Source organism: Paroedura picta, chromosome 15, assembly GCF_049243985.1.
Source record: "Paroedura picta isolate Pp20150507F chromosome 15, Ppicta_v3.0, whole genome shotgun sequence".
NCBI lineage: Eukaryota > Metazoa > Chordata > Lepidosauria > Squamata > Gekkonidae > Paroedura > Paroedura picta.
In genome coordinates, this window is record NC_135383.1 from 10,155,694 (window position 1) to 10,176,159 (window position 20,466).

A 20,466-nucleotide genomic window follows, 5' to 3' on the forward strand; every position below is an offset into this window, starting at 1 on the left:
TACTGTCGTGTGCGCGTGTCTTTCTGTGGGAGTATTTTCAAATCAGGTCAAGTGTTCATCACCAGGCTAATGTCTGGTCACACTGGAAAATGTTCAGACTCATGGGCATTTGGATAAAGGCGAACTTCTCCCTTACAAAGGACAGCAGTGTGGCTTTTAAAAGCTCCCGAAAAGCCAGCTGCTTCTGGGGGGAAAAAATGCTCTTTTTCTACTGCTCCATCCACTGACATCTCTAAACTGGCAGCTAAATACTGTGCTGTAGCTTGCAAATGATGTCAAACATATGTTTGCACTGGAAACTGCTCAGGCGTTTTGGTAGTTTAATTTCTCTCTTTAAATCATTCCTGTTTAATATTATTTTTAATTCCCTACTTTACAACTTTTATCACATAACTACAGTGTTGTTCTGGGTTTTTAAGTCTTTTTGTACCTGGCTTGAGTTGTGTGTGTGTGTGTGTGTGTGTTTGTGTACATATGTATGTATATGTAAATAATAAACCTAAATCTACTGCTCCATTCATTTCCCTATTGCAGTGGCCCCTTTCTTTTTTTTTTGGTCTAATTGCAACCATCTCTTCCAAACGACCCCCTTGCGTGGTCACAGAGGTGGCAAGCAGCAGACAAGAGTAAGGAGGCCTGTTTAGGCGCCAGGGAGGGCTCAGAACGGTGGCTGCCCCCCCCCCCAGGGAATTCCTCTCAACCTGCTTGCCCTTAATCAGGGGGGGGGAGTCTATTGACTTTTCCCTTTCTGTGGCGTGACTCATCCAGCTGGGCAGCTTCCAGGCGTTTTGAGCAGCCCCTGAACTGTGGCGTGGCGTCGTGAGCTTTGTGGGATCTGAAAAGAAAATTAGAGGCTGATCCTACCAGAGAAAGAAAAGAGATGGACGTTGATTCTGTCAGGTTGCCAGTTTCCTTTGGCAGCTTCAACTGTATAGGGAGCTGGGGGGGGGGGGGGGGAGAATGGTCTATAGACCTACAGTGAGCTATTCCTCCAGGCAGAGGGCTTGCACGATCTCTAGACCACACTCCCATATCATTTATCCAAGTAACTTTGTGAAACGTTTAGTGCAGTGGGACTCTGTTGCCTGCCTTGAAAAGCCTTGACTCAATCAGTCGTGCGGCTTGCAGAACTGCAGCAGCGTTGGGATCCCTCCTGACCTCAAGCAGGCCGTTCCATAAGGGAGGGGGCCACTACAGAGAAGGCACGTGTACGGGCAATTGTTGATTTTGCCCATTTGCAGGCTGGCCCCTGCAGAAAGCTGCTCCGCCAACGCCAGGGGCTCAGCTTGGGACCCCCAACTTGCCAAGCAGTTGCTCTGCCACTGAGCCTCACCTAAGTAGCCATGCAGGGTTGCAAAGTGAAATAGAATCATCGAGTTGGAAAGGACCGCCAGGATCATCTAGTCCAACCCTCCTGCAGAATTCAAGAAGTGCACAGCTACAAGTCTCGGCCCTGTGTGGGTGTGCCCCCAGATAGCAAGCTAAGCAGATGGCAGGGAGGGACAAAGGAGATGGCAGCTGAGAAGACGGGAGCTCCTGACCGTGTCTCTTCCTAGTCCTGGGGCTTGCTGCCTCGTGAGGTCCTTTTGCCAGCCGAGTGAATTTTCTTTGCTTTTTGCCTTTCTCAGCGCCAGGCTGAGAACTCCCATCCGGCTTTATGTAAATGCTTTAGCTCTGTTTTAATTCAGGGTAGAACCGGAGCATGCCTCTGGCCGGGGGGGTGGGGGTGGCAGTGGCAGTCTCTGGCTCCCTTCGAGGTGCGTGGTGGCAGCTTGAAAGGGATTAATCAACAGAAGTTTCTCGTGGAACGTTTTCCCTCCCGTCTCCCTCTGGGTTTGGAAAGCTGGGTGAACAACCACAGGGGGAGGTCAAGCTTTCAAAACCCGCCTGTCATTTCCTCTCCGCAGGGAAAGGATTTTGTTTTCTGAATAACGGGGAAAAAATGAGCGTCAATTAAATTGCACACGAAGGCGGGCCGGGGGCAGTTATATCTCTCTTTTTTCATGCCGGTTTGCAAAGCAGAGCCAAAAGGGGTCACAGAAAGTGGGGGTGGTACGCAAACTTTTCTCGAATGAATGAGGGACGTCTGTGGGTTTCTGCCGCTTTGCTGCTGTCAGTTTTTCTGCCACCCTGCAGGATTAGGCACAGCAATTAGCACCCGCACAATCCCTGGGGAGTGTTATAAGACAGGTCTTATAAGGGGGAGGCGGTGGGTGCAATTGGAACCAGTTTGCCTCTGGTTTGCACAATCTGCGTGTGTGTGTGTTTTACAGGCTTCTGGTTGTGCGAATCCTACTCGAAAGCACAGACGGTGACTGGCATCTCTGGTGTCCACTTAATTGTGTCTGATTTTAATTGGAGCCCTGCAAAAAGAAAAAGGCCACGGTGACTTCGAGGAACCGTGCGTGTCGATGTGGGTAGGGAGTGTGCAGCCACATCACAGACAAGTGAGAGATGAGGCTTTCCCCTCTTCTGCCTCAGAGAATGCCCGATAAATACATGAATCTGCCTTTGACCAAATCAACCTCACCCATCCGTCCATCATGCAATTGGCAGTGGCTGTCCATGTATTTCACCCCCCCCCACACACACACACACACTGCCTGTTCCTTTTGAACTTGAAGGGGACGGGCATTGAACCTGGGGCGGCTTCTGCACGCAAAGCAGATGCTCTGCTTCTGAGCCACGACTTGTGGCACTGCCAGGCAGGGCCTTCCATACATTGCGTTCCTCTGGGAAACGATAGGTATGCCGAAAGCCTTGCCTTCCGATATCCTGCTTGCTGGCGGCCAGTGGCGTTGTTGCTATAGAACAGTGGTAGCCAAACTGTGGCTCTCCAGATGTGCATGGATTATAAGTCCCACGTGCTGGCAGGGGCTCATGGGAACTGTAGTCTATGGCCATCTGGAGAGCCACAGTTTGGCCACCCCTGGATGTTCAGAAGCTTCAAGGAGGCGCTTCGGGAGTGATCGGATGGACAACCCCCGCATTTGAGTGTGGTGGGGCCTCAGCTTGGAGACGGTGCATTCCGGTGAGTTGCCCTGTGGGTCTGAAGCAGCAAAGTTCGAGTCCCACTGGCACTTTTAAGACTGGTAGCGGTTTTTATTTTGCGCATGTACATGTTTCCCTCGGGAAAAAGTGAGCCGGTCTTCCAGGGCCCCTGCTTTGGAAAGAGAGGTGGATGAGCAGGGATGCCAACCTCCAGGCGGGACTTGGAGATCAACTCCAGACTAGACAGACCAGGAGAAAATGGCTTTGGGTGGGGTGGTTGGCCTTGTGCCCCACTGAGGTCCCCATCCTCCTTAGCCCTCACCCCAGTGTAGCTCTTCTGAGACTTCACTTGGTCTTCGGCCAGGAGGGCGCGACAGGCAAGAGGGGCGTTTCGCACTCTGCACATGCTCGGGGCGCCCCCGCATCCTCTTTGCTGGAGGGGGGGGGGCGGTCTCCAGCTTTGCCCCCGGGCGAGCCAGGGACGGGAAGGGCCTTTGGGGCGGGGGCTCTTCCCAGGCGAGCGCTTCCCGGAGGCGTGGCGGGCAGGAATTGGGCCGGGGAGCCTGGGGCCGAGCGCCCCCTCCAGGTTCGCGCGGAGGCCGGCCGGTGCCAAGCGGCGAGGCGGCGCGCTGCTCTCGGTGGGCCGAGGGGCTCCGGCCCCTTCCCCTCGGCGCGATTCGGCCGCGGCGCCTTTAACGGCGGGGAGGGGAGCCGAGCGAAGCCGAGCGGAGGGGCGGCGGCGGCGGCTCGGCCAGGCCAAGCGAGACGCAGCGCCGGAGCCGGAGCCGGGCAGGGCGGCAGCGGCAGCAGCAGCAGCAGCGGAGGCGCCTGGGCGGGCTGCGCCGCACGGAGCGGGAGGCGATGGCGAGCGGACCGCCGCCCCCAGGTGAGTCGCAGTCTGCCGCTGCCTCCGACGGGGCGCCCGTGGCCGCCTGTCCGCCTGCCCGGCCGGGACGTTGCGCTTGGGCTGCCCCTGCGGCGTGACTCCGGAGCGAGGCGCTTTTGGCTCCAAACCGAAATGCAGTGCCCACCCCCGGGGGGGGGGGGAGGACTACTCCCAGCCTCCTTGCAGCGGGCTTGGGGGGGGGGGTCGATCCGAAGCAGCTGCTGCTGCTGCTTCTTAAAGGGAGAGTCCTCTGAACATGTGCAGAGTGCAAAGGGAGCGAGACCTGTCGCTGGAGAGGGAAGGGCTTTGTCCCCAGTGGGCGGCTAGACCTGTCCCCCCTCCGCTCGTTTTTTGTCGCCCTAAGGACGGCTCTGGGCGCCCTTTCTCATTTTCTTCGGGTCAGGGTGGGGTGGGAGGGCAGGTGATTTTTTAAAGAAAAAAGCTCGCCCTTCGGGGGCTTTATCCTGAGCTCTGCTGCCCATGGAGCTGTTTTACCTCCGCCCCAATCCCAAGCCATGTGCATTTGGCATTTTTCTTCAGGGTGCCAAATAAGCGCCTGGGTCAAGCAGGGAAGGAGGCTGGGTTTGGCTTGACCTAAACCGGTGTGGGGATTAGCCGCCCCCCCCCCCCAAGCCTCTATCACAATCCAGCTAGATCTGGTTTACCAGCGCAGTGGAGAGGTCACCCCTCCTGCAGCGCAAGGGAGGCTGTGCAAGAGAGCCATAAAGGGCGGGTGGCTGGCTTTCCAGATGTTCTCCCAGCACCGGGCCAACGTTGTGGCGCTCTGGGGCAGAGCTGCTCCCCGTACAGGCCCCAGGGCCTGGGCTGCTTCAGGCCATCTTTCCGAGGTGAACTGGCTGGGCGGAAAGGTCTTCCTGCATCCTAGTAGGGGTCAGAGGCGGTGGTGTTTCGGAAAGGAGAGCAGCAGGGTGCATTTGGATCCGGCTCACGGTCTTCTGGGCACCGGCCTGTGCCAGCTCTTCCCTGGTGCAGTCAGCACAGCAGTCGACTGCTGGGATGGATCGTAGACTCGAATCTGCAGTGTTCCGCTGCCTGGCCCCTTTCAGCATCTTCCAAACTGTCGCCTCAATCTGTTTTTTCCCTTGCGGAACAGGGGGATCGTTCCGCACTGTGGCTTTCCGCTGATCGGTAGAAGTGTGCTGGCATAATCCCCCCCAGGCATTAGGAGTCGCTCCTTCTTAACGGCTCTGTATATTTCGGGTATTGACGTCTACCTTAACCAGGTGATCAGAAAGGCCTTTCTGAGCTGCCAAGTCCCCCCACCCAGTGAGAGATCTTGGATTAGCTGCCGGGTTTTGCTTTCTTTTGGAAGAGAGAGGACGGAAGGCTGGGGGGAGAGGGGCTTTTTGTCACCTGGTTTCAAGCTGATTCCTTGAGCGTGCATGGTGCAAGAGAGTATGAAATTAAGGGTCCCTGCCCCGAGGAGCTTCCAGTTTAAGTTTGGTTTTAAAAGGGATAAACAGGGAAATCGTCCTGTCTTGATTTTAACCACAAGTGTTCAGCCTTAATAAGGAGGCTGAGGGGTAATACTCAAGTCCTCATGGAAGAGGGGGACGCAGATAAGTGAGATCACCTGGGAAGCCATGTAAGACATGGTCTTGGGGGGCTGGGCTGGGGGGAGCGAGAGGGAAAGGGGCAGCAGCTTGTTGAGACAGCTCAAGGTGGTGGAGGCTCAGATGGGAAAAACTGGAGTTTGAAAGTCACTGTCTGGCGTGCAGCACGGAGAAGATATGCTCCATGGTCCGTGGTGGTTTTTGTTTCCTTTCCGAATGTGCAAACCTACTGCAAGTGGAAACAGATGAGCTCCTCTCTGCAGCTGGCAGCACCGCCCTGATTCTGCTTTTGGTCTCCCGTCCTCCTCCCTCTGAAGAGGGGCACACCAAGGAGGCTTTTGCCAGCTGGCTGCCTCTGGCTCTCTTTCCAAATTCAAGATGTATCCTGTTCTCTTCTTGTCCCAACTTGAAGAGGGAGAGAGATCCCCAGATGGTGAAGCATCCGCTGCTCTTCCTTCAGCAAGACACTTCCTCTTTGGCGCCCTTTCCCAAACCGATTGTCAACAACCAAACAATTAAAACCCTCTTAGGCGGGAATGTATTCTCCCTTTTCCGCACAAGAGTATTTTAATGGGGTGTCGGGTTCCTTCCTTCCCCGGGCAGGCTGTCCCACAAAAACACAAGACCTCAAGGGCTCGGCCTGCCTTGTTTGGACTTCGAGAGCCGCTCAGACGGATTCCAGGCTGTTTTTCTTGAAGACTTGAGAAAGATAGCTAGGAACTTCTTTACGTAATCGCTGTGTTCCTGCTTTGACCTGCAGCCTTCCCCACGGAACAGGAAAAACTACTTGGTGCGCTCACTTTCCTGGGGGAAACGGGGAGGGCGGATCCTGTGGGGTGGGGAAGATCCGGGCTCTCGCCTTGTAGAGGTTTGCAGCCACAGCAGGGAGGGAATCCATCTATTTTCAGTTCATTTGGACGGAGATGAGTGCTTGCTGTTTCAATAACTGACTGCTAATAAGATTGAATTTGGGAGGCTCGTAGGAGGATTGGTTATTGAGCTTGGGGAGGGAGCAGCAGCCCAACACCATGACTCATTTGTTCACAGCCGCGCACTGACGGATGAAGGCCGATCTCTGGGGCTCCAGAGCAGAGTTCCGTGTGCTGTTTCGGGCCAAAATCTTGCATCTGCGTCCAGGAATCTTATTCCGAATGTCTCCAAAATCCAGAGTTGTGTCCATGGGCATTGCCTGTTTGGAATTCTGGTGAGAGGTCTTTCGATGGCAGCTGTTGTCCTCTAAGCCAGTGGTCCCCAACCTTTTTATCACCGGGGACCACTCAACGCTTGACAATTTTACTGAGGCCTGGGGGGGGGGTAGTTTACTTCTCTGCTCTCAACCACTGCCCTAACGCTCTCTGATCGCTATGGTAATGCTTAAACATCCCTTCAAAATAAGATACAGACATGCCACAACAATGAACATAAAGGAACATTTTATTTTCATGGAAATTTTAACTCATGACAATGACAAATCAATGGGAACCCTGAGCTTGTTTCTCTGCAACGAGATAGTCCCATCTGGAAGTGATGGGAGACAATGACACCTGAAGTGTGTTGTAAAGGGCCGGGGGGAGGGGGAGAAGGCGTCCTTCGCGGCCCACCTCCAATTAGTCGACGGACCACATGTGGTCTGTGGCCCACAGGTTTGGGATCGCTACTCTAGGCTTCAGTTGGTGGAGTATTGGTGGGCAGATGGGCAAATAAATAATTGTTCCTTTGGATTGAAGGCGAAATTAGGTTGTAAACCTCCACTGGAAGAACTGGTGGGGCTGTTCTCCAAGGTCAGTGTGAACAAACCTCTGTTTTAGTGGTGGTGATCTACTCCTCAGTGGAACTGCAGCAACTTCAGGGACATTTCCCCTTATATCTCCATAGCAAAAAGGGCTGGAGGCTTACCTCTTTTTTGTTTTTAAATGGATGCTAGAAGTTCAGAGGTGGGGCATTGATATATTTGAGATGGGTATTGTCCCCAGATGTGCCCATAGACCTGAGCAAATATTCTTTGAGGTATCTGACCAGCCATGTTTGGAGAAAGGATTTTTGGCTAGATAATGAGATCTGGAAAGTCTTGGATGATCATTGCCCAATTTCTCTTTACATCTTTCTGCGCTCCTTAAATATCAGGAGTACCACTTCCAACCTGGAGAGCTAGGCTACCTTATTTTAGCAATACCAGATAATGTACATCAGCTAGAGTCCCTGATACATGCATGTAGCCCTGCAGGGGTTCTCTAGCTGCTTGTGGCTCTCATACCACATGCAACCACTCTATCCTTCCTTCTGTGAGTTGGAGGCAGAGATGGAGTCTCTGACTTCTGGAGCCAGTCTGTTGGCTGTTTGTTTGTTTGTCTGTCTGTTTTTGAGATTTCTAAGCCACCCCCCTCCAAAAACGGTCAGTGTCACTGAACTGAAAAATGCTGAGCACAAACTACAAACAAGCACGGTCAGATATCAAAGCTGCTCTATTTGGCATGCAGTCTTGACGATAGAAACTTATCAATGCACAAAATGCCTTTCACTACACACACGCGGGCTCTCTCTCTAACTATATCCTCAAGTCCCGAAATATTTTAAAGTACACAGTGCATCCAATAGTTTGAAAAGTAGGCAGACAGAGACCTTTGGAAGAAATCCGAAAGGCACGATCTCTTCTAGTTCAACTCTTGTGTTTTCCGAACGATGTAAGTCACGTAACACTCCCTTCTTCATCTCATTGTGCTCCACAGGCACAATACGAAGGAGGAAGAGTTACGTGACTTACATGAGGTTGGGTGGGAAAGCAGAGAGTGAAGCTGGTATCGATTTACCAGTCTTAGATGAGGTTAAATGCTCTTTAATAGATCTTGGGGATGTTCTTGGACCTGGCCATCTTAATGGATAAAAAGGCCAGCGCTGTTGCTACTTCTGTCATATACCAATTTTATCTCGCTCGTAAGCTGGCCCAAGATTGAACTCCGAATTGATAAGGCAATGATTCTAATCTTGCACCTTCCATGAACTTTCCAAGTGGTGTTAGATAAGGTATGTTCAGCTTTAGTGTACAAGATACTGACATCGGCCCACTGTTCAAGTTTGTTGTATGAATTACAGCAAGATAGTCTGTGAAATGCTTTGAATGCTGAATACGTTATTTATGCATTATGGTTATTGTTATTATTATTATTAGCTGCTGATTAATTTTCTAATAATTCCACTGGGGGCCAGCAGGTGGTGATATTGCCTGGCACCTTCCTGTCTCTTAAGAGCAAAGGGTGGACTCTTAAGAGCTGTTGCAGTGAACATGAGGGGGGGCAGCAGCTCTCTAGAGATTCTTCCCAGCCCTCCCCCTCTCCCTCATGCATGGGGAGACCAAGAAGCCACCGCTTTGCTTACAGCTTTTTTGCACGTTTGGCATCTGCCAGTTGAGAACTATGGAAAGCAACCAGGAGGTTCTAAGTGCAATCTCTGGTTCTTCTGTAGCTCAAAGATTTGGGGCGGTATGTGGTTGGGAAAGACCATTCTCTTCCTGAGGCCAGGGAAGCTAGTGTCAGTCAGAGGAAGGGAGGCTGATACGGACAGACTCATGGTCCGGCTTGGTCTTATATATCCCACCGTATATACTCGCATATAAGCCACCTAATTTTACCACAAAATCTGGGCAGACGTATTGACTCGCATTTAAGCCGAGGGTGGGAAATGCTCCATCATCACAGGCTCTCCCATCATGCATTGCCATTCCTTTTGCCATTGAAGGCAAAAGGAAAAAAAAGATCAGAGTCCCTCAGTCAAACCGTTGATGTCCTACAAGCTGCCAGAGCAAGCTCAGCTTGCAGTACACATTTGCAAAAGGCAATGCAACGACTGGCTGTCTGGAGCAGGCTTTTATTTCAGTTACCGTATATACCCGGTTATAAGCCAAGGAGGGCTTTTTCAGTGTGAAAAAGGTGCTGAAAAACTAGGCTTATACGTGAGTATATAGGGTAATACTTGACTAGGCGGGTCAGTGATCCTGTCTCTCTACAAAGCAGCCACCTAGTTTCTTAGCCCTTGGAGGAACATCGCCTCATTTTCTCCCTCTCCATCTGTGTTTTGGTAGAAGCTTTGCCTGCTGTCGTCCCCGTCATAAGATTTGGAAAACTTCTTCGGGTTGATTGTTTGGGGACAAATAGGAACGTCGGTGGAAATGCTTTAATCAAAAACTGGGTCTGGTTTTGCTCCCTCCCTTCCTCCCTCCCCTCTTCTTACCATTGGCAGGAACATCATCTGAACAAAGAGCTTTGTAGATTAAAGCGTAACGCGTGTGTCAGCCAAAGCTTCCCGTCGATCTATGGGAATGAGATGCGGATGACGAAGGCTGCATGTCGATGAGATGGCCTGTGTGCGGAATGGCTCCTTGGGAATCCAGCAAGAGGGAATGTTGGATCCTTGGGGAGGGGGAGCAGGAAGGGGGATAACTTGGGGGCCCTCCTGGGTATGTTGTCCCCAGAGGAGAAGGCTCACGAAATGGGTTGGAAGAATCCAGGCATCTCGGCCGCTGTGGAGTGCCTTCGTAATCCTCCTAAAACAGATTGACTGGATTACTGAGGAAATTGCATACTTAGCTGAAGCCATTAATCAAGCAGCGAGGCGGTTAGTGCTTTATTCTTAATAGAAGGTTGTGGAAGAGATGCCAGAGCGGACATTGATACGTGGACGGAACTATGTGGTTGCTTTGTCACTTGCCGTGAGCGTGGAACATGTTTCGAGATGTGTTTTTGGCAAGTCACAAAAGCCCGAGCTTGACCTATTAAGGGCAAGGGTTGGACCATTGTTGCCTGCAGCTTGAGACCTGGGAAGGCTCTGCAGTTAGGGTTTTGGGGGCCCGTTGTCCAGCCCCAGATCCTTCCATTAAAAGGACTTGGAGAAGGCCCTGGAAACTTGAGCAGGCCCTCTGAGGCCCTGTGCCCCATTAACTGAGCCCGAACGGGAAGGGAGGTGCTCCAAGCCATCCGGTGCCTACTGAGAATGGAATGGCAGCACAGGGGTTCCCATGGCAACCGTAGGCCGGCGTGAGCTCTCCATCATGAATTGTGGAGATGCGGCTTTGCTTATGGGAGGGGGCTTATTAAAGATCGTGGGGTTTCCTCTTGAGGGGGCCAAAGGAGATGTGGTTGCAGGGGCCCACTCTATCAGAACCGGGTTGCCAGAGAAACCCTACAAAGTAGGAGGATGAATTTGAGGGACAGTTTTGAAGTGACACGGAAGTAAGGGAAGTACTGTACTTTTTCCTCACACACACACTCCCCAACTGCCACCCAACGGCAGTTACTGCCCACCTCTGAGCCCCAATAAGAGAAGAGCCACCAGGAGGGGGGAAAACACAGGAAATTCCAGACTTCAATACTCCCCAAGCAGCCAAGCAGACGTTCCAGCAAACTCACAACCAGGAGAAGAATTGGTGGTTTTATACCCCACTTTTTACGATCTGAGCAAGAAGCCTTTCTCTGTTGTATGCCTCCAGCCTCAAGAACATGTAGACCGCTTCTAACATGGAGCATCCATCATGGTCCTTAGCTTTTTGGTAGCCTTATACGCCATGAGTTAGTCTCGTCTCCCCTGTAAAACGCCCTGCGCTGTGATCATTGCTGCTTTTTGTGTGGCGGAAGTCCTACAGTTTCAGGGAGGGAAGCAGAGGAAGGAGGATTCAGTGCCCCTCTCCTGCCCCTGTGGAGCTTTTCCGCTCCACTTCACGCCCAGCACAGGTTGTTCTGTTATCACAAGAAAGGATCAGCCCCTGCAGTATGTGCGGATTATATTAGAGGCTGTGTTGCAAGCCTCCTCATCATTAAGCAGGTATTTGCACCTAATTCCCCATCACTTCTCAAAGGGGTTGAAGGGAACAGGCAGGTGCAAGTGGTTGATTCTTCCCTTGTTTTGCAACCACACAAATTGTGGGGGTTTTGCAGAGGATTTTGTAGTGAGAGGTTGAAGGAGAGCCGTGAAGGTTGTGCACGGTGGACCAAGTTCTTCTTACGGGAGTCCAGTGAAAACTGGGTCTAATTCACCAAGCAAACTGGTTTACTAAGCCAACTGGGCTAGTGATAATCACACCAAAGCTTACAAAAATGCATCCCGGTACATCACCCATGGGAACGGAAGCTACAGGAACGGCCAGGTGGAAATGAGCAGCATTTCAAAAGATCAGTTGCATTATTTCCTTGCTACTTTCCCTTTCCCATGCTACCACCTCCTGTCCATGACGAGCGTGTACCGCCTTGCGTACACGTGAATCTTAAGCAAAATTTAGCCCTTCTTAGACAGCCCCTGTTTTGTCTTCTTTTGACTTCTCTTCACAGGTTAGTTCTGAGAGCAGTTTTATTGGGGGTTTTAATTTTTGGACTATCTGTAATCCGCCACGAGCCAGTTCCAGGAAATAAAAATCCAAACTAAATAAAGAAAGACCAGGGCAGTTGGGCAGAGAAAACCTCTCGGAGGCTGGATGTGATTTGATGGCACTTTTATTATTGTTGTTGTTATGTGAAGGGTTTCCCCCACTTTTTAAGGCATTCGTGCAGAGTTACCCCAAGAATGAATTTCTGAACTCTGGCTAGTTTAACCAGAAGTGTGTTTAACCTGTCTCTTTGTTTCCAAGTACTTACTAATTTCCCTTCTTAGTTATGGCCTTGGAATGTTTCATTCCTAAATCAAGGTTTAATAGGGCTTTGGGATGATGGGTTCTTTCCCAAATTTCTGGCGTTTCTATGTTTCAGTTCTGTCTGTCTGGAAGCCAGAAACAAACTCTCCTCCAAGTGGATCCTTGGCTTTCGGACAGAAGGTTAGAAACGCGCATAAGAGACCTTGGCCGAATGTCTCGGGCATGGTTCTTTTAGGGCTGCAGTCAGTTTATTTTATGGTGCATGGCGGCTTTGTTCTATTTCTTTCTGAACAGTAGTGAAGCAAGGGCTAGTACTGGGTTAAGATGAATGTTGTGGCCCAAGGACGCTAAAGGAATTGGCAGTTTTGTTTCATGGTTTTTAGATTTTGCTTCTCAAATTCTGTCATTTGTTGCTTTAAGTGACAGGGAGGAAAGACTTCTTGATGGGAACAGATGGTCTGCCTTGGACTGCTGCTGGTTGGAGGGGGGGGGGATGATGTCTCTGCAAGCCCCCCCCCCTTGAACTCTCAAGAGTTGACGTAAAAAGCACTTCGTAACTTATATAAGATGGATGATGCTAGAAGCGGAGAGAGATCAGGGATAATGTGGAGCTGCAGAGTGGAGGACATTCTAAAACTTGGGGCTGACCTTGGATCCAAATGCTTCATCCTAAGGGCTTTTACAATAATCAGTGAGGTAGAATCATAGAATCATAGAGTTGGAAGGGACCTCCTGGGTCATCTAGTCCAACCCCCTGACACTCCCAACCCTATAGCTCATCCACTGTCACCTGCCACCCCCTTGAGCCTTCACAGAATCAGCCTCTCCATCAGATTGCTCTCCAGCCTCTGTTTAAAAATCTCCAAAGATGGAGAACCCACCACCTCCCGAGGATGCCTATCTGTCTGTAGCAGGAAAATCTTAAAGATGAACAAGATCAGGTTTCAGCATAGGTTATTTGTGGGCCACAACCTGATTCCCTTGTCAGACCACAAAGCTTATACTTAGGGTTGCTAACCTCCAAGTAATGACTTGAGATCTCCCACTATTACAGCTCTCCAGGTGATAGATGTCAGCTCCTGCGTCTTCAGGCTCCCCCTTCCCCCAATCTCCAGGTGTTTCTCAACCTGGAGTTGGCAGCCTTACTTAACACCAGAAATAAAATATTTTCCCATCTTTAAGATGAGAAGACTCCTGTTCGTATTCTGGACTTTGCAACTGTTTCTCCGCTGGTCAGCATTTCTGCGGCTTAGGAAAGAGGAATTTCTCTTTCCCTGCCTTTGTCTCTCCGCCATCCCATTTGTTACTTCTTTCCACCCTTCTGCTGTAGGTCCCTGGGCTGTCTCCCTTTTGGCTGTCTGGGCAGCCCCAGAGACGGATGGCCCCAAGCCACCCAGTCGCTGTTTGCTACTGTGCGTCTGGACTCCAGCGGCCTGCGTGTGCGGCGGTGTTTAAACAGCACACTGTGTGCAAGCGCCTTCCCGTGCAGGAGAGAAAATAAATATTATTTCAGGGTGTTTGAAAGTCTTGCTGCTTGGCAAATGCCGGAGGAATGCATGACAGGCGGCGGGGAACGGGTGGCAAGCCTTAACGAGTCTCCGTTGTCAGCCAGCCTGAAAAGCAAGATGTGAACTTTTCAGAGATTGTGCAGTGACCTTCTCGGTCCCAGGGGAACTGGGGCAGACAGGCTGTGCGGATCTCTTCTAAAGCGGCCTGCTCCCTTCAGTTCAGCGCAGAGGGGCCAAGGAGCAGTTCTCCCCTTGTTATGCCGCTTTAATCCGAGGAAGTTTCCACATCTTTAAGCGGCCTAACAGCGTTCTTCCAAATGGGGTGGTCTGAAGTAGAGCAACAAAATGAGAGTCTTCCAGATCTGAGAGCGCAAACAGAGCAACCTGCCTCTCAAAAGCGTGGGCAGGAATTGTGATGCCCCTTATAGACTGCGAACACAGTCCACGGCGTAACGTGGCATCCAAGGCTGTTTGGGACCTCATTTTTGGTGGCCGGGGGCAGTCTTCTCCTTTTCAGGTTGGTTCGGTTCCCTGTCCAGTGGCAGAATCAACGCACATCCTATATCGTACCAGCACATGCCAGGCTGCATGCTGCAGAATATATTTATTGACATCTAGAATATTTACAGCTTTCTCCCGGGCATTTAAGGCCCCAAGGCGGGTAGAAAGGGGCCTGCAGAGCAAATAACCTCAGGGGGCTCATGGGAGCGAGCCAAGCCATCCTAAACCTTTGTTGCCAGAGGTGTTCCATAGAAGAACCAACTCTTCTTCAATAATATCAGGGCTCTCTCAGCCTCACCCACCTCACAGGGTGTCTGTTGTAGGGAGAGGAAAGGGAAGGTGATTGGAAGCTGCTTTGAGACTCCTTCGGGTAGAGAAAAGCGGCATATAAGAACCAACTCTTCTTCTTCTTCAATAATATCAGGGCTCTCTCAGCCTCACCCACCTCGCAGGGTGTCTGTTGTGGGGAGAGGAAAGGGAAGGCGACTGCAAGCCGCTTTTCTCTACCCAAAGGAGTCTCAAAGCATCATATAAGAACCACCTCTTCTTCGCCACTACGGCGTTCACTTCCCCTGCAGGAAATGGCAAATACAGAGAGAGGGCTCTATGGTATACCATGGAATTTTGTTATCGTCGCAAAAAAAAAACCCCTACGATGTAGTTGAAGCCAAGAGAGAGAATGTGCTCATCCCAGGACTTGGTCTTCCAACATGATAACCACTGTACCACACTAGCTCTGTGGCATTCTCTGCGTAATGTGAACATCCCTACGGAGGTAAGAACTGCATAAGTCAGGGGATTTCCGCCGTCCCCTCCTGCCTCTGTGGGGACACGTGGGATTCTGTTTTGCAAGAAATCCCAGGATGGCTTGAACGTTTCTCACGTGTCTACTGTGTGCCAGGATGTGAAAACAGCTGCCTATCTGGAGGTTGGAGAGGATGCAGTTACCCATGCTGGAATCCTGGCTTTGGGGGTCTAGGGGTTGAATTGAGGGCTGGGGGGGAGGGGAGATCAAGCAAACGCTCCCACCCCCCCAGCTTTGTAAACCTGACCTTGCCTGCCCCACCTCCTTCCTGAGACAGCAGCGTTTGCATCTGCGGCTCTCAAATTAGCCCCTGATGTCACGCCGAAACTTGGCGTGCTTCGGTACGCAGCCACTTGCTTGCGTCAGCCCGGCCTCATTGGCATTCTCTCCGCCGCTTTCTCTCTCATCAGCATGCGCCGTGTGTCCCTGCAGTGGGTATTTTTAGCCTCCCAAGTTTGAGCAGAATTAAGACTCGCCATCACAACTTCATCTTCTTCCGCTTGCATAACTTTTCCTTCCCTCCCCCCCCCCCTTCCTCAGCAAAGAAAAATAAAAGGGGGAAATGGCTGGGCTTAATTAGTGGTTCTCTAAGGGTAAATTGTACGTTGTTTTAGGGGTTGGGAGACTAATTGGGGATGGGACCGAGCAAAGCACCAACGTCTACGGATGATGGCGGGTCTCGGGGCCCCTTGAAGTAACAGCGGCCAGCAGAGTGGTCCAGAGAATGCACAGAGAGCATCTCCCTCCTCTTTTAGGGCTCGGAGGAAGTGTACCCAGTTTGAGACCTGGTCCTCCTTTGGAAACGAAGCTGCGTTTGGCTGTTTTCGTTGCTGTTGCAAGCTTCATCTGTTACCGAAACGCAAAAAAAGGTCTAGGATGAGCATTGCGGCCCCGGTGTGTTTTCTCTCCGCACGGAAACAGGACGGGTTATTTTTGCGTTTCTTTGGAATCCGATTGGGGTTGTGCTCAGCTGCTCCTCTGTGTTTTACTGGACCTTCCCAAGCTGCCTCAGGAAGCACAACGCAAGACCTGCTGCAGGCAGGCAGCATATGGCTTGTTAACGGAGCTTTCGAAAGAGGCTTGATCGTGGCTAACCGTTGGACTGTTCCGCTCGGCGTGCCAGAGGTTGTGGTCAAGGTTTTGAGCAACTGGGTGTGGGGGGGAGATGGCTTGTTTTGCTCATAAGTGCCGGAAACCTGTAAAGCCAGCAACTGCCTCAAAAGAAAATCCTTATATGGAGCGCATTATGCTTGAATACGCACACACATAAGTGGCAAAGTTTCTGCGGGCCCTGCGGGAGCTTTCGGTGTTCCGCAGGGCCTGCAAAATGGAGCTCTTCCGCCAGGTCTGTGGTTGAGGCTGGGCGGCCAGGTAGATCTGGGGCCCTCCCATAGAAGCAGCGGTGGTGAATTCCATCTGCACCCTCTTCCCTCCGCCTCCCCTCTTAGATATTTCGATGTGTTTGTGCTGGGTGAGTTTTACCGCTGTATCTTGAGGTTTTTATATATGTAAATTGTTCTTATGCTTTTTTTAATGTCCATTTTAAGGGGATTTTAGCGGGGTTTGTTGGATGACTGTAACACACAAGCCTTCAGGGAGCGGTGGATTATAGAATGAATGAATGAATGAATGAATGAATGAATGAATGAAAGTTTCAAGGCACACCTCTGTTCTGCAGGGACATCAACCACTGATAGCTTTACCAACCTTCAGCTGGAATCTGGAGTTATCTCAGTCTTACTTCTGATTGCCAGACTACAGAGATCGGTTCCCCTGGAGAAAATGGTTGCTTGGGAGGGAGGGCTCTCCGACATTATACCCTGCTGAGGTTCCTTCCTAGGCTCTACCCACAAAATTTCCAGGAATTTCCTGGAGTTTGCAACCCAAACAGTCAAGTGTGTAACATGCCTGGAATTCAGAGCCTTCGGGGGGGGGGGGGGAATGAATCAAAGCAAATCTATCTTCACAACATTCTTTCTCTCCATCCCCCTCTCCCCTTTAAAAAAAAATCCAAACTGGAGAAGAGAGTGGTGTAATTGGGAAGCTCGCCTCATGCATCTAAATGACAGTTGTTCCATCCAGAAGTTACGGTCTCATTTTTCTTCGCCTCTCCTTGTCCGTGGAGCGGCTGCTAAGAGTTTAGACAATGCAATAAGTGCTGACGTCTCCATTTTGGTCTTAAAATTGTGTCTGTCCTCCAACGCTCATCTGTCTTGATTTCGAAATGCGAAAAGCTCCATGTACTCCACGGAGGAAATAATGGGAAGGTTCTGAAAGAGTGTTGTTCATTTGGAGAAAAGACTTTTTCCCCCCCTCTCTTTCAGAATGTGTCAGCCAGCTACCTGGACGTAATGGTCAGCGTTTAAATAAAACCCGGCAGGATCTGGCTTTTGTCTGCTCAGAAGTAATTGCGCCGGTGCGTTAGAATGCAGCCGGCACATCCCTTCCGGCGTGTGTCTCCCATTTTGGCGGTCAATAGACTCCTTGTGTTCAACATCCAGGAGCTTTGTCTGCTTGAAAGCCTCCAGGCTCCGCACCCTGCGGCAGTCTGCGGAAGCAAAGTCTGCCCTGCGCAGCAAGCAGCAGCTCCGGGAGGAGATGGCCTGTTGGCGGCACCCAGCGGAGTCCCAGCACAATCCCAAGGCAGGCTTTAAGGGACATGCACGTGGAGGGGAACAACCCCAAGTATTGCCCCTGCTGCTGCTAATTAAAATGGGACACTGTTCTCTGTGAAGGGTTCCCTTCCCCAGTCCCGTTGAAATGAACTGGACTGCAGATGGGCGTGGATGAGCATCCGTGCATAGATGGGCTATGCATCAGATGCATGGATGAACTATGGATTTGGAAAGGGTGGATATGCATCTGGAAAGGGGGGAATTTCAAAGGGAAGAGTTATGCATCTGGAAAGGTTGGAACTTCAAGGGGGGAGTTATGCATCTGGAAAGGTGGAATTTCAAAGGGGCTAGTTATGCATCTGGAAAGGATGGAGCTTCAAGAACATATTTCTTCCTTGGATGACCAGTGGGAAAAATGAGTGGGGGAAATTCCCTTATGAACCCATCTGCCTACCGAGGCCCTGTTTTGGGTACCCCTAACCTCTGAATTTAGTTGGGTGGCAGCCCATCTCGAAGGTCTTCTCAGTCATGGCCCCAAAACGTCGGCATTTCCTCCCCAAGAAAACTATCTGTCCCTTTCTGTTTCAGTTGCAGACTTTTGTGTGTGTGCTTGTGTGTGTGTGTGTTCCCTCAGGGATCTCTTCTTCCTGCCCGATGTCGTAATTGTTGCCCTTATTGTCTTCGTACGTATTTTAGTTCTGGTTTTAATTGTTCTAATAATGTAGTGGTGTTTTTCTTGGTCGGTTTGAATGGTTTTAAAAAGTGACGTTATTCTGTACGCTTTAATTTGTTAGTGGCTTTTGGGTGGCCCTTGTGAGGGCAGAAAGGCAGGATGCAAATGTTGTAAAACCATAAGAGGCCCTTTAAAAGTCTTGCTCATTTTTGCTGCATTTCATACAGCAGCTGGGATGGGTAGAATCTTGTTGAATATGAATAAATGTTTTTTGATATATAAGTTTGCATTGATACTGGTCGTATCCAAAGATATATTAGTGGCCTAACATACAGAGTGGATTTTCATACAACAGCTGGGATGGGCAGAATCCTGTTCATGCCAGAGCTCAGTTGAGCATGCATGTGTAAGGCATCAGGACCATGCTCGTTTTACAGACTAGAGAGTGGGGGAAGGGAGAACTGCCCAAGGGATTTGCTTCGCTTTCCCAGACCTCCTTCAGAGACTGCATTCTCACAAATGTGAAGGAGTAATTTTGGCCGGGCTGTACCATTTGACTGGGCTGTACCATTTCATGGCAGAGTTGCTCCTGAACTTTATAAAAATAAATTCCCAGCATATATATTTATGTACCTCATGTATACCCTGTACCTCATGTATACCCAATAATATGAGGTAACTTCAGGTGTCCTTGGCGGGCGTGTACATGTGGGGGCCAAACAATCCCGGCTGTAGGGAATCGGCTGTCAAAAACTAGTTGGGATTGGCAGAAACGGGAGTCAAATTACTGGCATTGAAACCTGCTCCAAGGTCACTGAAAGCTTAATTGCCTTGGGGAAGGAGTGGGGCGCAAGGAAAAGAGCTTGCCGACAGCTCCTATCGGATGCTGAAATTGGTTTTTAAAGCTTGTCTTGCAGTCCTTCTGACTGCCTTCCAGGGATTGTCTTCAGGCGTGGGCTTCGTTGCCTGAGATGAGCCTGTCCAGGTTGGCATGCAACACCTGGTTTTAGGGTCAACAAGTTACTTGACTTTTCTGGCAGGAACAAGGCTTGTGGTTGGCTGCCTCCTACCCCCCACCTAAAAAAGATCTTCAGGCCCCACCTGGCGGTTGGCAACACTAAAAGGAGAGAAGGACGCAGGAAAGGAGCTTTCGGAAAAGGAGATGTGAGATGCCTCCTGCAAGTCCTTGTATTTCTTAAAGCAGGGGTAGTCAAACTGTGGCCCTCCAGATGTTCATGGACTACAATTCCCATGCTGGCAGGGGCTCATGGGAATTGTAGTCCATGACCATCTGGAGGGCCGCAGTTTGACTAAAAGGTAAAGGTATCTCCTGTGCAAGCACCGGGTCATGTCTGACCCTTGGGGTGACACTCTCCAGTGTTTTCATGGCAGACTCAATACGGGGTGGTTTGCCAGTGCCTTCCCCAGTCATTACCGTTTACCCCCCAGCAAGCAAGCTGGGTACTCATTTTACCGACCTCGGAAGGATGGAAGGCTGAGTCAACTTTGAGCCGGCTGTTGGGATTGAACTCCCAGCCTCATGGGCAGACAGCTTCGGACACCATTTCTGCTGCCTTACCACCCTGCGCCACTTCCTTTCCATTGGCATCTTGTGGCCATCTAAGAGCAGGGGTAGGAATCAGGTCACCATATGCTCCCATTTAAAAACATCAGGGAGGGAGGCTCTCCCTGCCCTGTGAGTAATCCACAACTGCGTTTAATAACTGGCTTTCACATTTCAGTTGCAGCTTATTTTTAACTGGGACCGGGATTCTGGGGTGAGAGTCGAGCGGAATTGTTTACATTTATGCTAGTGTTGTGCGTGTTGGAAAGGGCTAGCCCACGATTGTTTAGACTGTGTTGTTTTGATACAAAGGAGCCCTTTGCACAGCGAGTAATTTGGCTGTCGGTGGAATGTGGCGATAGATAGCCACGAGCACAGATGACTTTGCAAGGGGACTGGGCAGCCTCGAGGAGGATCCGTCCATCCGTGGCTGCTCGCCATGATGTCTAAAGGGGGATCTCCACGATTAGCCTCAGAGTACCAGTGCTAAGAGCAGCACTGGGAAGCTTCGCCTTCTGTGCCCTGTTTGTTGGCCTCTGGGCAGCTGATGGGCCCTTGTGTGAAACAGGAAGCTGGACTAGATGGACCACTGGTCTGGGCTTCTCTTCAAGTAATTTCCTCCCTCCCCAAATTGGCACAGGATCTAATATATTTAGAAAAGTAGCACCTCAAAGCAGCCTTTTTCAATCTTTTGACTGTGGAGGAGCCCGCAGAATTGAGGTCAGCTGGCCACACT

At 50.7% G+C, this 20,466-nt stretch overlaps 1 protein-coding gene across 5 annotated transcripts in view; it reads left to right on the top strand.

The window, feature by feature from the left end:
* Positions 1 to 3,581: 3,581 nt before the first annotated feature.
* PITPNM3 (PITPNM family member 3) overlaps positions 3,582 to 20,466 on the top strand; it is a 76,003-nt gene continuing 59,118 nt past the window's right edge. For 4 of the 5 annotated variants that reach the window (XR_013226729.1, XM_077311232.1, XM_077311233.1 and 1 more), the window contains exon 1: positions 3,582 to 3,877. Coding sequence is in view for 3 of the 5 variants with exons in the window: in XM_077311232.1 (XP_077167347.1) it covers positions 3,853 to 3,877 (25 nt within the window). In the remaining 2 variants the exon portion in view is untranslated. Of the gene's footprint in view, positions 3,878 to 10,760; positions 11,263 to 20,466 lie in introns of those variants that run through there. The other variant, XM_077311235.1, reaches the window with a different exon arrangement.